This window comes from Apaloderma vittatum, unplaced genomic scaffold (assembly GCF_000703405.1).
Source record: "Apaloderma vittatum isolate BGI_N311 unplaced genomic scaffold, ASM70340v1 scaffold15832, whole genome shotgun sequence".
NCBI lineage: Eukaryota > Metazoa > Chordata > Aves > Trogoniformes > Trogonidae > Apaloderma > Apaloderma vittatum.
The window spans coordinates 93,264-109,354 of record NW_009704369.1 but is presented as its reverse complement, the minus strand read 5'-3'; the positions used below and the strand labels follow the sequence as shown (position 1 = coordinate 109,354).

General features: G+C 34.9%; 1 protein-coding gene across 1 annotated transcript in view; it reads left to right on the top strand.

Annotated features, from left to right (window-relative positions):
* The window catches only part of LOC104270614 (MAM and LDL-receptor class A domain-containing protein 1-like), a gene marked incomplete at its 5' end in the record, with an annotated part of 114,384 nt that overhangs the window by 30,509 nt on the left and 67,784 nt on the right, over positions 1-16,091 (top strand). The window contains 2 exons of the mRNA XM_009865025.1: positions 5,369-5,614; positions 7,669-7,826. Of these exons, the coding sequence (XP_009863327.1) occupies positions 5,369-5,614; positions 7,669-7,826 (404 nt within the window). The remainder of the gene's footprint in view (positions 1-5,368; positions 5,615-7,668; positions 7,827-16,091) is intronic.

Below are 16,091 nucleotides of genomic sequence, written 5' to 3'. Positions count from 1 at the left end.
AGAAGTAGGGAGGTGATTGTCCCTCTGTACTCAGAGCTGGTGAGGCCACACCTTGAGTATTGTGTCCAGTTTTAGGCACCTCAATACAAGAGAGGTATCGAGGTGCTGGAGTGAGTGCAGAAGAGGGCAGCAAAGCTGGTGAAGGGCCTGGAGAATAAATCTTATGAAAAATGATTGAAGGAGCTGGGCCTGTTTAGTTTGCAGAAGAGGAGGCTAAGGGGATACCTCATCACTCTCTACAACTACCTGAAAGGACATTGTAGAGAGGTTGGTGCTGGTCTCTCCTCACAGCTAACTAGAGATAGAACAAGGGGGAATGACATCAAACTGCAACAGGGTAGCACTAGGAAAAAACACTAGGAAAAAATTTTTTGCAGGAAGAGTAGTCAGACACTGGAATAGGCTGCCCAGGGAGGTGGTTGAGTCACCATCCCTGGATGTGTTTAAAGGTCATTTAGATGTGGTGTTGGGGGATGTGGTTTATAGGTGAACATTGTAGAGTAGGATTAATGTTTGGACTCGATGATCCCAAGGGTCTTTTCCAACCTGAATGAATCTATGAAAACCAAAAGTTCAAATGTTTGCACTTAATCTTAGAGAAAAGCAATTATTTAAAAAGAGAGACCTGATAATGTGCAGTAGTTTCTAAGTTTCCCAGCACTTCAACTTTTGAAAGTCTTAAAAAATTGTTGTAATTTCCAAAGCTTTGCTTTTAAAATGAGATGTACTTTTCACATTTCTGTGCTGATAAGTCATTATTACTGTGCATCATCAACTGTGATGAAAGTATTTTATGTCCTTAGGTATACTGGTGAGATATTAGAGGAAAGATGTTAACTTTTTTCTTTTAAGGACACATTACAATTCAGTCATACAACAATGTCAACTTAGAGTAAGAATGATAACGGAGTAATTTTTGCAGGGGAAAACTCATAGATGTAAATTATCCAGAGAGCCCCTTTCCTCGAGATGTCGATCTGTTATCCTGATTGATTACTCTGGCCTCTATACTAGATTATGGTTTTTACAGGAATTGTAGCTTTAATTTAGGAACAGAGATACTTCTAGCTGTGTGACTGTACATAAAATGTGTTGAAAATATTTTGAAGCAGACGTAGCTTTTCAAGCCTATTGATGTGTTATTCTGATACTTCTGAGAGTTGTCAACCAGACCATTCATTTGACTGAATTTAGTTTTGGAAAACATAGGTGATGATACCATTAAATTTGAGAAGTTTAAATTTAGCTGGAATATCCTCATCACCAGTCAATTTCCTGTCATTCTAAAACATGAATTAGCTTGCTGGTGATTTTAAAACAATGCTGGTATGAAAAAAGAACTGAAAAAGAAACATTTAAGTGTTAAAATTTTATTACTAGACTCATAACTAGTGTAAGCGCATATACAATCATATTTTTGCAGTTTTCCAGAAGTTCTGATCTTATTTATATTTATCAGTTTAATTATTTTACATAATTTATTTCCAATAAGTAAAGATATGTAAAGGAACAACTTCAATAAGACTGTAATCTAATGGAGAATTTGAAATTTTCATCTCTATTTTGCAACTGCTATAGACGTGCTTAAACACATAGTTTATCTGTTGTAAATTCTAGTAATTATATAAGTAAATTAAGGTCTGCAACTACACTTTGATTTTTAAAACCAGAAAGACATTGCTATTAATATGTACTTTAAACACTAACCAGTTTGTTTTTTCTAAAGTTTTCCTTCATTTATATTTTAGTTTAACTTAAAATTATCTGATATCTCTTGGGAAGAAAAATTAGTCCCTATTTAAAACCCTTAAGTGATAGGGAATTTGTCTTAGTTTTTGATTATCTGTTCAATCACTAACTTCTCAATAATTTTATTTTCATTTGAACTTCACTAACATAATTTTCCATCATGTAATGTTGAGGTTTTTTCCTACTGGATTAGAGCTTTCTGCTATCAGTGTTTGACTTCTTACAGGTAATTACAGAACATTATCAAGCTATTCCTTAAGCTTATATCTGATAAATTGCATTAATAGGGCTCCATTTGGCAACTTAACAGAAGTGTGTAGTCAGACAATTCCTTTGGGAATCTTTCATAGTTAACCCCCAAAAATATGACACAATTTGTTTTCATCGATACTGAGTGTAAATTAAATGATTGCATACTTAGATATGACTCCAAACACCTTGTGAGAACTTGTAGTGGATTTTAATGGTAAAGTAACAAGTGGTATTAAAAAAAAACCCAAACAAACCCCAAAACTATTACCTTCATAAAACGAAGAATGAATGATTCTCACCCTGATATAAAAAGCAAACTAAATATTATGGAGGAACAAAGAACTGATAAATAATTTAGGTGATAAAACACCAGAGACTTAGGAAGGTCATCTGAGGATCTTAAGACCTTTTAAGTGATAGTGGAAAACATCGAGTTCTTCTCAGTAAAAGAAAGTAAAAGAAATTAATAAATAAAAAGATGTTTGTGCATCACCTTATCATACGTTAATGGAATGTATTTTAGAAGATTTAAATTTTATTTGAGTTCATTTTCAGAAAGGACCTGAACAAGCAATAAAGTTATTACTTTGATATAAAGTCATATAGAAATTAGCTATCTCATAGAAAAGTCCTGTTGTCAAATAGACTGTGACTTCAAAGATTATATATACCACACCATATTTATTATTATTCAAAATCTATTGATGTAGAACATAAACCTAATTTCAGTTCTGCTACAAAGATTATTTTTCCCCTTGATATTTGCAGGTACATTTTTTTCAGAATACACTTAAGAAAAATACCTGTGTAAAATAAAGGTGATTAATCCTTGTCCTAATTACATATTTTAAAATATAAATGTTCCGTCTGTTGATTTTGCTCAGTGTATCTAAAACAAGGGGATTATTGACCAGTGCAAGATGTTTTCCTCGGTCATGTCAGTCCTCCTCTATTCAGAGATTATTGATCAGAAAGACACTAAATATTCCTTTGGGTCCATTGCAGCCTACTGTCTTGAAGAAATTACCACATAAGGCAAAAATTCTACCTACTAAAAATGTTTAAGAAGCTCTGTTTGGAGGAAAAATGTACTAAACCTTGCTAAGGAGAAGTTCCTCTCAATAAGATATCTGTATTATACCCACAAGTATATATATATCACAGTGTTTGGATTGTTAGGGTTGTTTGTTTTTACAATTACAAAACCTTAGAAATATGTGATTTAAAGAGAAAACTTATTATGGAAGTACATCCAGAAACAAGTCACGTTACAGACTCAGTTAGACAGTGTAATATCGTTCATTACACATGCTTGAAAAGATTCATTCATGCCAGGATTCAAGATGGATTTTTCTGTTTTTCTTTTCTCAGAAAACAAGGACTTCCCCTTTTCAACTCTACTTTTCTTTTTTTTTCATCCAAATTTGGAAGCAGTGCTGCAAAGAGACCTCAAAATGCAGTAGTTACTGCAATTATCAATCATGATGAACAACAAGGAAAAGTATTTTCAAGCATGGGCTGCATCCTGAAATTTGAATTCCTGGTTTGCTGACAAAATAATTTTTTTATTTAAATCCTTAGTACAATCACATAAAAGGGATATAGGGTTATAATAATTAGCTCCTAAAAATAGATGTCATTTAAATTGGGCATTGATTTTATAACAAACTTCCGTCACCCTTTGGGAAACAACACAGATGAATGGTATTCTTCAGCAGATAGGCAGAGAAGTTTCTGATGGACTCCAAATCTCTTGCAGGTTGCAATATTTAGACACTGAGTGATACATCAATACATCTACTCTGTTCTTTTGGCCAAGACCATTTTCAGAGATTATGTGCTAATAAAAATAACACTTATGCTTTCATAAATTTTGACTGTGAACGTCAAACAAGTGTTTTTCTTCTAGTACCCATTTTCTTTGTCTCTGTCTCTGGAGACCTATGCCTAATATTCTTGACTTTCTAAGTCATTATCAGACTATTATTCTGCTTGCTTCTTTCTATTCAAGATTTTTTCCTTCTTTCTTTGATCAACTTAATAAGCCAAATCATACACAGTCTTCTAGAGCAAACATGATACATGCTTTTATGTTACTAAGAAATCAGGAATTAAAAATTAATAATTTCTCTGGAAAACTTGCTAGAAATTTCTACGGTATTCAAATGTTTATTTTCATTTATTTATTCTCTTTTTTAATAATAAGTGGGATTAATGTTTGTTTTCTTTAGCTAACATATAGAAATCCAAGGATTGTTTTCATTTTAACCAAAGTCCTACAGCAAAGGTTTTTCACTTAGTCTGGGACATTTCTAATTTAAAGTCTGGCATAGACCAAGTCCTAGGGATGGAGGTTGCCAACACACCAGCTGATTTCCCATCTCTTGCTTTCTTTTTTTAATAAATTAGTTATTCTAACCTTTTAATAAAATCTAGCTTTGTGTGAATTTCATTTAGCACCATTAGATCCTCTTTTAAATTACCATGATGGTAGTGGAAACATGGCTTTGGCTTTATGTGATTTTCAATCAGTTAGTTTAGATTCTTCCCATACTTGTACAACTTTCATACATGTACATATTTTAATTTTACATCCAATGAGCTAATATAGTGATACTTCTATTTATAGATAAAATTATGCTTGTGCATTTCTTGTTGGCAGAGCAGAACGGACATAGGAATGGACCATTTCAGAATTTCCTAATTAGGGAATGTACTGAAGGGGCTGCTTTTTATCCAGAGCCCAGCAGAAACTGATCTGAAATGAAAACATGGAGCTTGGAAATAGATGCTGTTAAATGAGTCCTGCAATTTTTAGGCTGTACAATAGCAGAATTATCCCTCAGTAATGCCAGGAATACTGCACAAAAAAAAGAAGACAGTATCAACCCACTGAACTCGTCTGCAAGAAAAAAGAAAGAGGAAAAAAGAAAAAAAAATCCATTAAAAGACAAACCTCTGTAGTTAAAATAGAAAAGCCTTTTCTTCCAAATTGAGGCTGCTAAAGCTAAGCTCAACTTTGCAGCTAAAATGAAATGGTTTAATCCTACACCACATGAAAGGAGAATGTCAGCAATTAAGTCAGACTAGAATGCTTTGTTAGTGAAGGAATGCCTGGCTGGAACTTGCCCTCAAAGACTTTACAAGGGAAACAGTCACTTATTTAGGGAATCTCTTGAAAAAATACAAAAGAAATAAACTGATAATGGATTGGCACTTCAGGGGAACCAAAGGCTTTTAATAAAACTGCTCTGGACCACCCTCCTCCTCCTAAATATCAGACTCTCTGAGCAGTAACCTTCCAGTAACCTTGCTGGGATGCATGGCAGTGTGATTCACCAGGACACCCTCATTCTTCTCTTTTCAGGCTCCTGCTCACATGGCTATTGGCCATGTCAGAATGGCAAGTGTTACAGACCAGAACAAAGCTGTGATTTTGAAGACAACTGTGGGGATAATACAGATGAGAGTGAATGCGGAACTTCCTGCACCTTTGAGAACGGCTGCTGTGGCTGGCAAAACTCCCTGGCAGACAACTTTAACTGGGTGCTAGGGGTCAGCTCACCTCAAAGTCTTAGACCTCCCAGGGACCACACGCTCGGAAACAGAACTGGTATGTTGTCAGTTCACAAACGAGATGTAACCAGAGCTTCTCATACCTCCCTTCACAGGCAGCAGGGGGGTTCTAACAGGTTTAATTAGGATGTCATTTTTAATGAATTAGATGTATAACAATATCAAAATATTAATTACTCTTGCAAAATCACTTTAAGAAAAATTATTTCTCAAGTATTTCCCCTTTAAGTATGGCTGTATGTCCTGCATGAGACAAGTGAGATAATTTGTTATTGTAATTTGTTACTTGTTAGGAGAGAGGCATTTTCTCTCCCTGCAGCTTGCAAGGATGAGTTAGCTCAGCTCTGCGATCCATTGGGACCTGCTCCTCCAGAGCTTGAGCTAATTTCCAAGCAGCTTATAGTTACCCATAGTGACTATTCATAGTTTAATTTCAGGTAATTTAAAATAAATAAATAATTTGTGTGGCAGTACAGCTCCTGGTTTGTTTTGGCCAAAACACACAGTTATCTCTTCTTAGAACGGAGAGCGCTTAATAACTGTGTTCATCACAAGAGAACCAAAACAAAATTCTGCTCAGCTGCTAAAATTTTGTCATACATGGCAGAGTATACTGCAGTATTCTGTGATCGGTTCCTATACAAAGACAAATTTCAGCACGTACTTCCAAAACCACAGCTTAATTCTAACAGTTGCTTAATTCTAACTCCACTCTTAGCACCTCTGTTTTTAACATTAAAAAGTTGAAATTCTGCTTATGGCTAGAATTACATCTTTCTCTTTGAAATTAAGTGCATTGTCCTGTTATCTCCTAGCCAAACTCGGCTAGCTGAGATCAGCCCACTGTCCCACAGTGCTGGTCGCAGCCATGCAGATCAAGAGGTCCTTCAGAGCATCCCTTGTCTGCCACTTCAGTCACTCAAGTTTCCTTGCAAAGACTGTGAAATATTGGTTTCCTCCAGACAGAACTCAGTTGTCTAGTATTAAACAGGTATTAACAAACATCAACACGGCCAGTGCAGAGTCCAGCCACATCTTCCTAGCAGACACTGATGCCATGATGTGACATGCTTTTGTTATCTCATGGTGTTTATGTATATGGCTCTTTCAACACACAAAACAGTACATATAGAAAAAATAAGTTCATTTGATTTTTCCAATTTTATAGTATTTTTTTGAAATATCGTCATGAATGTGTCACTACAACTGTTAAATATATGTTTCACCACAGGAAAAATGCAAATTCCTCATCCCATAACATTATTGCAAACATCTATGAGAATTCTCAAAGTTTAAATTAACCAATTTTTACTCTATCTCTAATAAAATTTGGGGTTTTTTTCTCTAATTCATATACAAACTTCACTAGATGTGAAATTATAATTTAACAATGTGTTATTTATACTACATTTATGTTTATGTGAACTATACATTTTGATTTTGTACAAAGGAGAAAAATTAATTTGAAAACTTGAAAAATTTATTATGCTCCTCATTAAAAGTAAAAATTGAAAACTCCACATGCCAGTGTTGAAAGCATTCTCTGTAGGCAATTTTTTTGCAGTTTCCTCTGATTGCTTAATTTAAATATGAGTTAATATTCATACACTAAATAGTACAGATGGCCAAAGGTAGTATGAATCATTAGGGGTACCTAATGATTTATAAATGTATGAAGGCTTTTTGCCTGTTTCACAAGTTTTTGTATAGTATGACTTGCTATTCTGAGGATTGTCTTTCTGAAAACTTCATCCTGAAATTTATCACTATGCGGCTGTTGTATAATGTGCTGTCAAAATAGCAGCGGATGCTGTTGGGCAAGGACGTAATCAGAGCAGCTGGGAAACATGCAAGTATTCTCTCACTTCTGCACAGGCTCATCCAAATGTTAAGCTGCTTCCACTTTATTCCTGATACAAAAAGGACACAAGGAATGTGATCTAGTCATTTTTTTTACCCCAAACTGATTTTCACTAACATTGGAGTTAAATGGGAATTCTACTTCCTGTGTCTCTGCATTTACTTTGCTGAGTTTTGGAATCAATTTGAATGTCCAAAACAATTTTTCAGTAATGCATCATTTGATTTCAGGACAATTCCTGTATCTTGAGGCCACTGCAATAGGCCTAAAAAGTGGAAAAACCCATGTGAAGAGTTCCAGGTGGAAAGAATCAAGTGGAACTTGTGTGATGAGCTTCTGGTACTTCAAGTCATCAAAAGCAATGGGACATATCCAAGTTCTAGTTAAGGTAATAAACTATTTCTTTTGAAAATTTGACATCTGTAAGGGTCTATGTGCTCCAGTAGAATAGTTTAGCACTCTGAGGTACTGTTGTTCTGCCTGAAGACTGGAAAGAGCTCCCCCATGCCTCCTAGTTCAGTGCTGCTTTTTATTACTTTGGCCTCTTAAAAATGCGCTTACCATTTCTCTTCCAAAAAAAGAGAAAATACTTTTAAAACCTCTTTCCATTTTCACTCTTCACATATGGTACCTTTCTCTTTGATATTCTCCATGTAAGAGCTATTTTCATATTTTTTTGCTATCAGGATGTCATCCACCAAAAAATGAATTAGTAGCCTCCACAAAGTGAGGGTAACATGCAAAAAATATGACTGTATTAAATGATTTATCTTTTTATGTAGATAGGCAGAGAATATGTAATTAATTTTCTTTAGAAATGGGATTTTCTTCACTAAACGTGGTATAACAAAAAATTATATAAACCTCCCCAACTAGTTAGTTATTCATTTAAATTGAATATTTGTTGTTTATCAAAAAGAAAAAGGATTAAATGCTTGTAAAAGCAAGTTAAAAATCATAATAGGATTCTGAGTAAAATGTAGATAATTAGTGTAGCAGAAGCATACATTTCACTTCCCTGTGCATGCTGTGGATTTTAATGCCGTTGGGTATTTTAATGGTGTGGCAACACAATGACCAAATATATGTGTTTTAGATGCAGTAGAGACCTTTGCAAATGAGATTTTGTGTATTTGTGCTTACCTGTATCTGCACAGGGAATTCTAGTTACTCATGTATGAATCATGGTTCCATTTATTTGCCACGTATCTGTTAACTTCTCTTTCTTCAGTATCTCTAAGAAAGTCTTGGGGTAGAAATTATTTTGGTGAACTGCATTAAAATTTCTAGCATACTGACAATGCACATATTGACTGCCTTAACTTTAATGATAAATCATATTTTGCCCTTGAAAACAAATTGCTAAAAATTGTTTCTCAAATTTTCTGGATATTATGAGAATAATTCAGAAGATAAAACACTTCAATAGTCTTTAAAGTCTTTAAAGGCTGACTCTGCCTGAAATGTAGAACAATCAGACTTTTGACAGCCATTAGGAGATTTTTTTTTTTAATGGATTAGTGCAAGCACCTACAAATGACAACAAGCCACTTATCAAGTAGTTGTATAGGTAATGGGGTGTATGTATACAGCTTTTTTCCCTAGAAAAGCTCAAATCCATAAAGGAAGCAAATAGATTTTAAAAAGTTAAATGAATTGTTGATTGAAAACAACTTTTATTTGGTAATGTATTCAAAACTGAAAACAAAAATAGATCTCATTTCTTACAATGAAAAAGGTGCAAAATTAAACATTTTTTAACTCAAAGTTCAAATTGTGTTTTCATCACATTTCTCAAAGGTGTATCTTGTAGCACCCAAGTATTGAAACTATGAGCATTTTAGTTTACCATTAAAACTAAGCAAACCTAACTTGCAAACTAACTTTGGTGGAAAATAAATAGCAGCTGCATTAGTATGTGTAAGTCATTGGCACTTAAATTGCCACTCTTGATTGCATACAGTAATTATCACATTAAGTATGTTGCAGCATGGACAGTTGCCTTAAAAACAGAAAATAATTGTATCTTATTTTATCACGTGCAGTGAAAATAGTAATGTACCACACCACCTAAAATGAATTTAAAGAGTTAAACAGGACACAGAACAGGTGAAATAAAAGAAAATCAAACAAACCACACCATTTAAAATTAATTTTAAAGAGATATTTATTCTCTGTTGGGATCTTGTTTCTGAAGGGCATGTCTAGTAGTTAAAATTCTTTTTTTTTCTACCCTCAGGATGGACAAAGGGATTTAAGAGTTTTCTTATTTTACTTCAGCAGAGTTTTCTTTATAGTTTTCCCTTTTGATAAAAGCCTGTAGAGATTTTTTTCCTACTTCATTTTTTAATATTTTTGAAACATAATGTTCAAATATGACTCTTATAGAATTTTCTAGATCACAACTGGTAATATTTATTTTCTCTAGGTTTTGGGAATATTCATCGGATCATGGAAGATATGATTTATGTTTTCTCTTGTTGTGTATTCTTATTACAATGAGGCATTGCCTTCTTCTTATTTTCACCTAATTTTACTATCCTAATAATTTTTTTTAGATGTTATTTTTATGTTATTTTAAATCCTTTTTTTCCAATGACCTTAAAGAGATTTTTTAAGTCAGTGTAAATACGAGACATTTGGTTAACAACTTATTTTTCTTATGCAATTTTTTTTTTAATGAAGGAAAGAATTCTATATGGAAATAGGAAAATTATTCTCATTATTGTGTCCTGGATTGTTTTGCAAATCAGCATAGTTTACCAGTTATGTTGCTTATAAGGATTTCTACATCAGTATTATAATTAGATTTTCTGTTTAGCAGTGTCTATACAGATCAAATCTAATCAAACAACACACAGTCATGGGAAGTCAGACTGAAGCTTCTCCTGCTAGTTCAAATTGCAGTGCCAATACATTTATACCCAGTTGGAGTATTTCTTGATTTGAAGTTAATGTCAGTGAAGGCAGATCAGTAGACTGTGACTAGTTGAAAATATGAGGAAGAGGAGATGACCTGGGAAGGAATTTCCCATCCCAGTTTTGACGACTTAGCAAACTGCCTGTAGCTAAAATCATCACATCTGTTAGAACTTGAACTGAGAGTGAACACTGTGCACACCAGTGTCACAGGAATTAACAATACGATGAGGCAGAATGAGAAAGACATTTCTCCTCCTCCTGAACATCATAGTTGAAAAAAATTATAATAAGATATTATGTTATGTATTACTGTTTTCTCTTAACGTTTGTATTGTTTGTCCATGTTCAGAAAGATTAAAAATTATCTATCATAATACTAACATAATATCTCAGATTATGATATAACCAATAAAACTGTAGGATCATAAGAGGGATACTATAGCCAGGCATGGACTTTTATACTAAGGTTTGCAGTTGGAGAAAACAAATTCATTTTCTAAGGGAATTTCTCCACAGTTACTGATTTTAACTCCCAAGTTGTACTACATAGCCTTCATATAAATCTCTCTCTGTGTGGAATAATTATCCAATCAAAATTATGGGTCATTGAGCTAGTTGCAAAATAACAGTATTCTTCAAACATTTATGGAAATGAAAGATGTTGACATTGCAGCTATTTATAGAGACTGCAATATCCAACTCACTATCCAACTAAATTGAAATTACAAAGTGTGTAATAGCAGTGCAAAAGCTTGCCAGGCAAACAGAACATTACCAGAAGAGATTTTGATCTAACTAGTCAAAACGTTGCTACTGCAGTGAGATTTTGAGATACTTCGAATCCCTGTGGCAGTTGTAAGAGAATATATTCCATTGCAGGAGATACTCTGAATCTAAACTGCAGCGTATCCACTATCTCTGTTTTAGCGGTGATGTGGGGTTCCTCACTGGCACTCAGTACTGGTTTATTTTATGAGTCTGAAGAAACAGGGTTAATTTTAAATGTGCTTCTGAAGAGCCAAGCAAGAATTTTTAGGTGAAAGGAATGACACATTTTATTGTTCTGCTGACATAAACTCCTAAATTGTTTCTGTGATAAAAAAGAATCAAGTGTTAAGTATCACAGTGGGAAAAGAACAACAGTCAAAGGATAAAACTGTTTGTTGAAGATAGTTTTTGTGGGATTGGTGTTAATTGCCCTATGAATACACTTTGTCATTAAAAAGATAATTTAGAATTGTACATTCATAGAATGTTTTGGGATGAAAGGGACCTTTCTTCTAGTCCAACCCTGCTATAGCGAGCAGGGACACATTTAACTTGATCCAGTTGCTCAGAGCCCTCTCCACCTTGAATGTTTACAGGGATGTGGGCAACATGTTCCAGTATTTCACCAACCTCATTGTAAAAAATACTGTTGAGGAGGGGGTCTCTTTCAAGGGTTTGAATCAAGCCTCTAAAATGAAATATGCAGATGAATAAGGAAGGTGAAACCTGCAATCACTGACTACCTCTGCTGACTGTGACAAGACCAATATACTCAGGATCTCATTAGGAAGTTTCAGTGGACTTTATTCAACTATTTAATTAATTCTATCCAGTTACAAATGAGAAAAGTTGTAACGATATTCAGGAGGAGGAGAAGTCCTGTCCAGCTCATGGCAAGACAAGCAGGGCTACATTGGCACAGCCATGGTGACAGATTAACCTTGCTGCAAGGGGCAGATGGAGCTAGCAACCAGCCTCCGGCTGCTCAGGGCTGGTGCAGCACAGACCCCGTCACCTCACTGCTTTGGCTCCTCTGCAAAAGCTGGAAACCATCACAGTTATTCCCTTGTTTTAGTTATTGTTTTTTGCTAGCCTAAGACACAGAGGAGAAGAGAGGGCTAGTACTGTAGAAATGTCTAGCTTAGCAGATGTGACAGCTTGGGTATGGAAGATTCATGGTGTTTTTTGTAATTCCTTGGCTGGTTTTAGTGGAGCAGCCTACCGTCCTGAGCTGTCAACAGGAAAACCTGCCACAGGAATGCTGCAGATGCCAGCTGATATCTTCTGGACCTTTGTATTTCTAGGATCAAATTGTTTAAAATGAATTTTTCACTGATCAATATCATTAACCCTACTTCAATGGGAAGTCTAACTAAAGAATAAAGTCTGAGGAAACAACTTATTCTACTTCACAGCTTGAAGTAGTCTGTATTTCTACATTCATTCTTCTCACTGGCTTCATGAAAAACAGACAACTCCTCCCATTAATGTAGAAGTTATAAATTTCATTGGGTTCAGGTGGCCATAAAGCAGATTATCTGATCACTGTGCAACTAGAGGAACAAACTTTAAATTTTCAAATATTTGCTTGAGTGTTTTAATTAAGAGTCTACTGAACTTCAAATCATGCTCCAAACAATTTAGAGAATGTGTAGGTTTTTCACTTGCCCTTTTAAGACTTAATAAACTTTTAAGATACATTCTTTAAATCTAATGCAGAAGCATAAAGTTTTCTAATATTTTTATAGGGATGAAATAGATATATGGATATAACTAACATTTTGTTTATTTCAAATAGTTTTCCTTTGCTAAAGCCAAGAAAATACACATTCAGTAGAATTTGGCTTCACACAGCAGTGCAGGGACAATGGCTTTCATTTAATGAATATCTGTAGCTCTCAAAAGGAACGCAGTTTTAAACTCATTACTCTTACTGTTGACCTCTGAAATATTACTAAAAGTTGTATTTGAGTCAATGAAATGTCTGATCTGACTAATGAGAGCAAGGCCATATTACCTTAGTCCCAGAAGCTTGAAGGAAACCAGTGGGGATACTGTGAAATACAATATTACTTGTCAAGAAAGAAAGGAAGGTTAACTTTTAAAGGCAGCTTTACTTCCCAGAGCACGAGAATTTTGTAGTTATATTTCCTGAATTGAATGCAAAATCTGAAACAGCACCTCTTTAGGCGTTATTTCAAACAGGATTGTTGTAGGTTTGATTTTGACCTCGTGACATAAGCATCTCTCCAAGTAAATTGAAACTGAGACAATGATTTCATAGAAACAAGTCAGTTTTGAGTGAAAGTATCATTTCTCAAAAATAGTTTACACAGAAGGGGCAAACAAATATGCACAACCATAGATAAGGGCAGACACCATTCAGGGTGTTTTATTTTCTCAAGTAAGTATGTTAGGAAATTATTTCAGCCTTCTTAACTGTGAGTTATTGGAAGCATAGAATTCTTATACTACATCCAGACATAAGCATTCGTTCCAAGGAGTTGGTGAGCTGGAATAATAAATTTGGACGTGCTTTGAAGGCAAAATCTTATTTTGAAGAAAGGTCAAAGAATTTTGGATCTTGCTTGTGAAGACATGAGATTCATCTGAACATTTGTAATTTAAAATCATTGTGTTTCTAGAAACACATATGAGAGAAATTGTCTGTGAATTAAGCATTTTTTTGTTTAAATTCTTAGAGAACTTGACCTTTTTCTCCCTTGGGAGATGAGGACAACGAGTAGAAAAGTATTAACGTAACTAAGGTCATGTCTCTGTCAGGCAGGGCAGCACCTGATTAGAAAACTGAGCAAGCTGACAGACTTGGACAGCGTGATGCATACCAAACCGTCAAAGCAACACAACAATATCCTGTAACATTACACCTGGAATCACGAGCCCTGTCTTTCAGGGCTAATACCACTATCCTATTTTCTGTCCCAGCCTGGTGCCGTATTGCGCAATGTGATGTGGATGAAACATGCACTTTCAGTCTCCACGTTGCACAGTTCTCCAGTGTTGTTTCACTGAACTCCTTCCCCAAGCGGCAGATCTCTGGGAGTGATTTCATTGATTTATTGTCTCATAATCTCACAGAGTGATAGTGGTTACATTGCCGCTTTTTAGTCTATGAGGCTTTGAAGCATCTCTGGGATCTTTGCAGGTCAGACTTCTCTCGCTCTTTTCTAATGCTTTTCAGGGCAGACATTCAACAGTGAAAGTTATGATTTAAGCATGTCTCAGAGCAGAGTTCTTTTAAGGATCATAGAGCTGCTGTTTAATGATTTTTACTGAAGCAACAGACATCAAAATCAGGTCTTTTTTTATATAGCAGCTCTGAAAGACCTATTTTTATGAAGATGAAAGGTCTTTGTATAAATGATAGAGAAGTAGCCTCAAGATTTGAGCATTTTTATTAGTTTTTCTTATTCTTTCTTCCAAATAGGTAGATTTAGAAATTTATTTAACATGTAACCCACTACCTACTGATGTCTTTTAGAAAGTGTATAGCATTGATCAGACCCAAAAATCCCCAAACAGAATCTAATTTTTCTGGTCAGCAATTCCACTTGAAAAAAAACACACTGAACATTTGTAGGAGTTCCTTTTAACCTCAGGAAGAGTGGAAGAACATTCTTTTTTTCCTTTTTCCTATCTCATCTCTTTTTACATCGCAAGGCCGCTTAATCTTCCACTGAGAAAAGCATCTTCCTTTTGTCAAACACAGACTGAACTGAGCAGATGTTATACCAGCAAAACTTCAGCAAGCACAAATGTAACACTAGTCTTCGTTGTTGAACATTAATTTGTTTCCAGTTTCATCTTCCTTTAATGCAACTTTTATTTTTAATTCACAGATCATTTTTAGTGTCTTGAAGATGTTCCAGTTTCTGGCAGTCTTTGATCTAAGCTAGGCTTGTCCTATGAAGCTCTAGTGTGCTTAAAATTACTTTGATGCATCAATAGAGAGTCTTAACATGAAGAGTTGATTTTTTTTTTTATGCTTCTAAATTTTTTTCAGTTTCTAGTCTCTAGCTTTGAATCCACAACAGCTTCAGGAAAAAAAAAAAAAGGCAGCTGTGTTGCTGTATTTCTGTATTCGCTGTAATTTATTTCACAAAGGTGCAAATATCTGATTCCAATTCATTTTGTGCAAGAATCAGACTAGGTAACTTTAATACCTGTATTTGTGACTGTAATAACCTGCATTTGTATTTGTAGGTTGGTGCCATTGCATTACGTAATGGAGAACTAAATGGAAAATGAAAGGCTGCTTTAGGTAGAACTGTCTTATCATTACATGCAGTGATGTCCAACAGAGTGGCAGAAGGCAGTTATCGTTTGCAGCAGAGACCAATAATGTCAGTGTAATGGGAGTCTGAGAGACTTCGTTTCTTCCCACTATTTTACTTACTATGGAGACAAGATTTTCCATAACCTGGTAAATTTGTGTTGCTTGTCTGAGAGAAGGTCACTGCATCTCAGAGATTAATTGGCTTGTGGAAACCTCATAGTCTGTTCATAGGAGATTCTTATCTAGGTTTTTAGACTCAAATTCTTTTAACAGGTCTTTAGGTTCAGTCACACACCTCAGGTTGTCCAGCTGCACTCAACACTTCCCACCTTGCCTCGTTCTTTTCTAACTTGTTCCTGCAAGTTTTGCCAGCTCATGTCTGCAAAATTTAAAAAAAAACCAAAAAACAAAAACCAAGGAGGAATTTTAGTACTGCGCTTAAGCCTGAAGAAACAATGCTAGTGTGATGTTCTGTTTGAATTAATGAAGTAATGAGAGATGATAATGTAGTATTACTAAAATAAGGAATCAAAAAGACAATTTGCATTAAGTCCTTGGAATACGTCAATGTAACTGTGTGGTCATCAGAGTATATTTGATTTTGCCTTCAGCAGAAGCACCAAAAAGAGGTAAAAGAACAGTAAAAATTGCATTTCTTATCTCCCA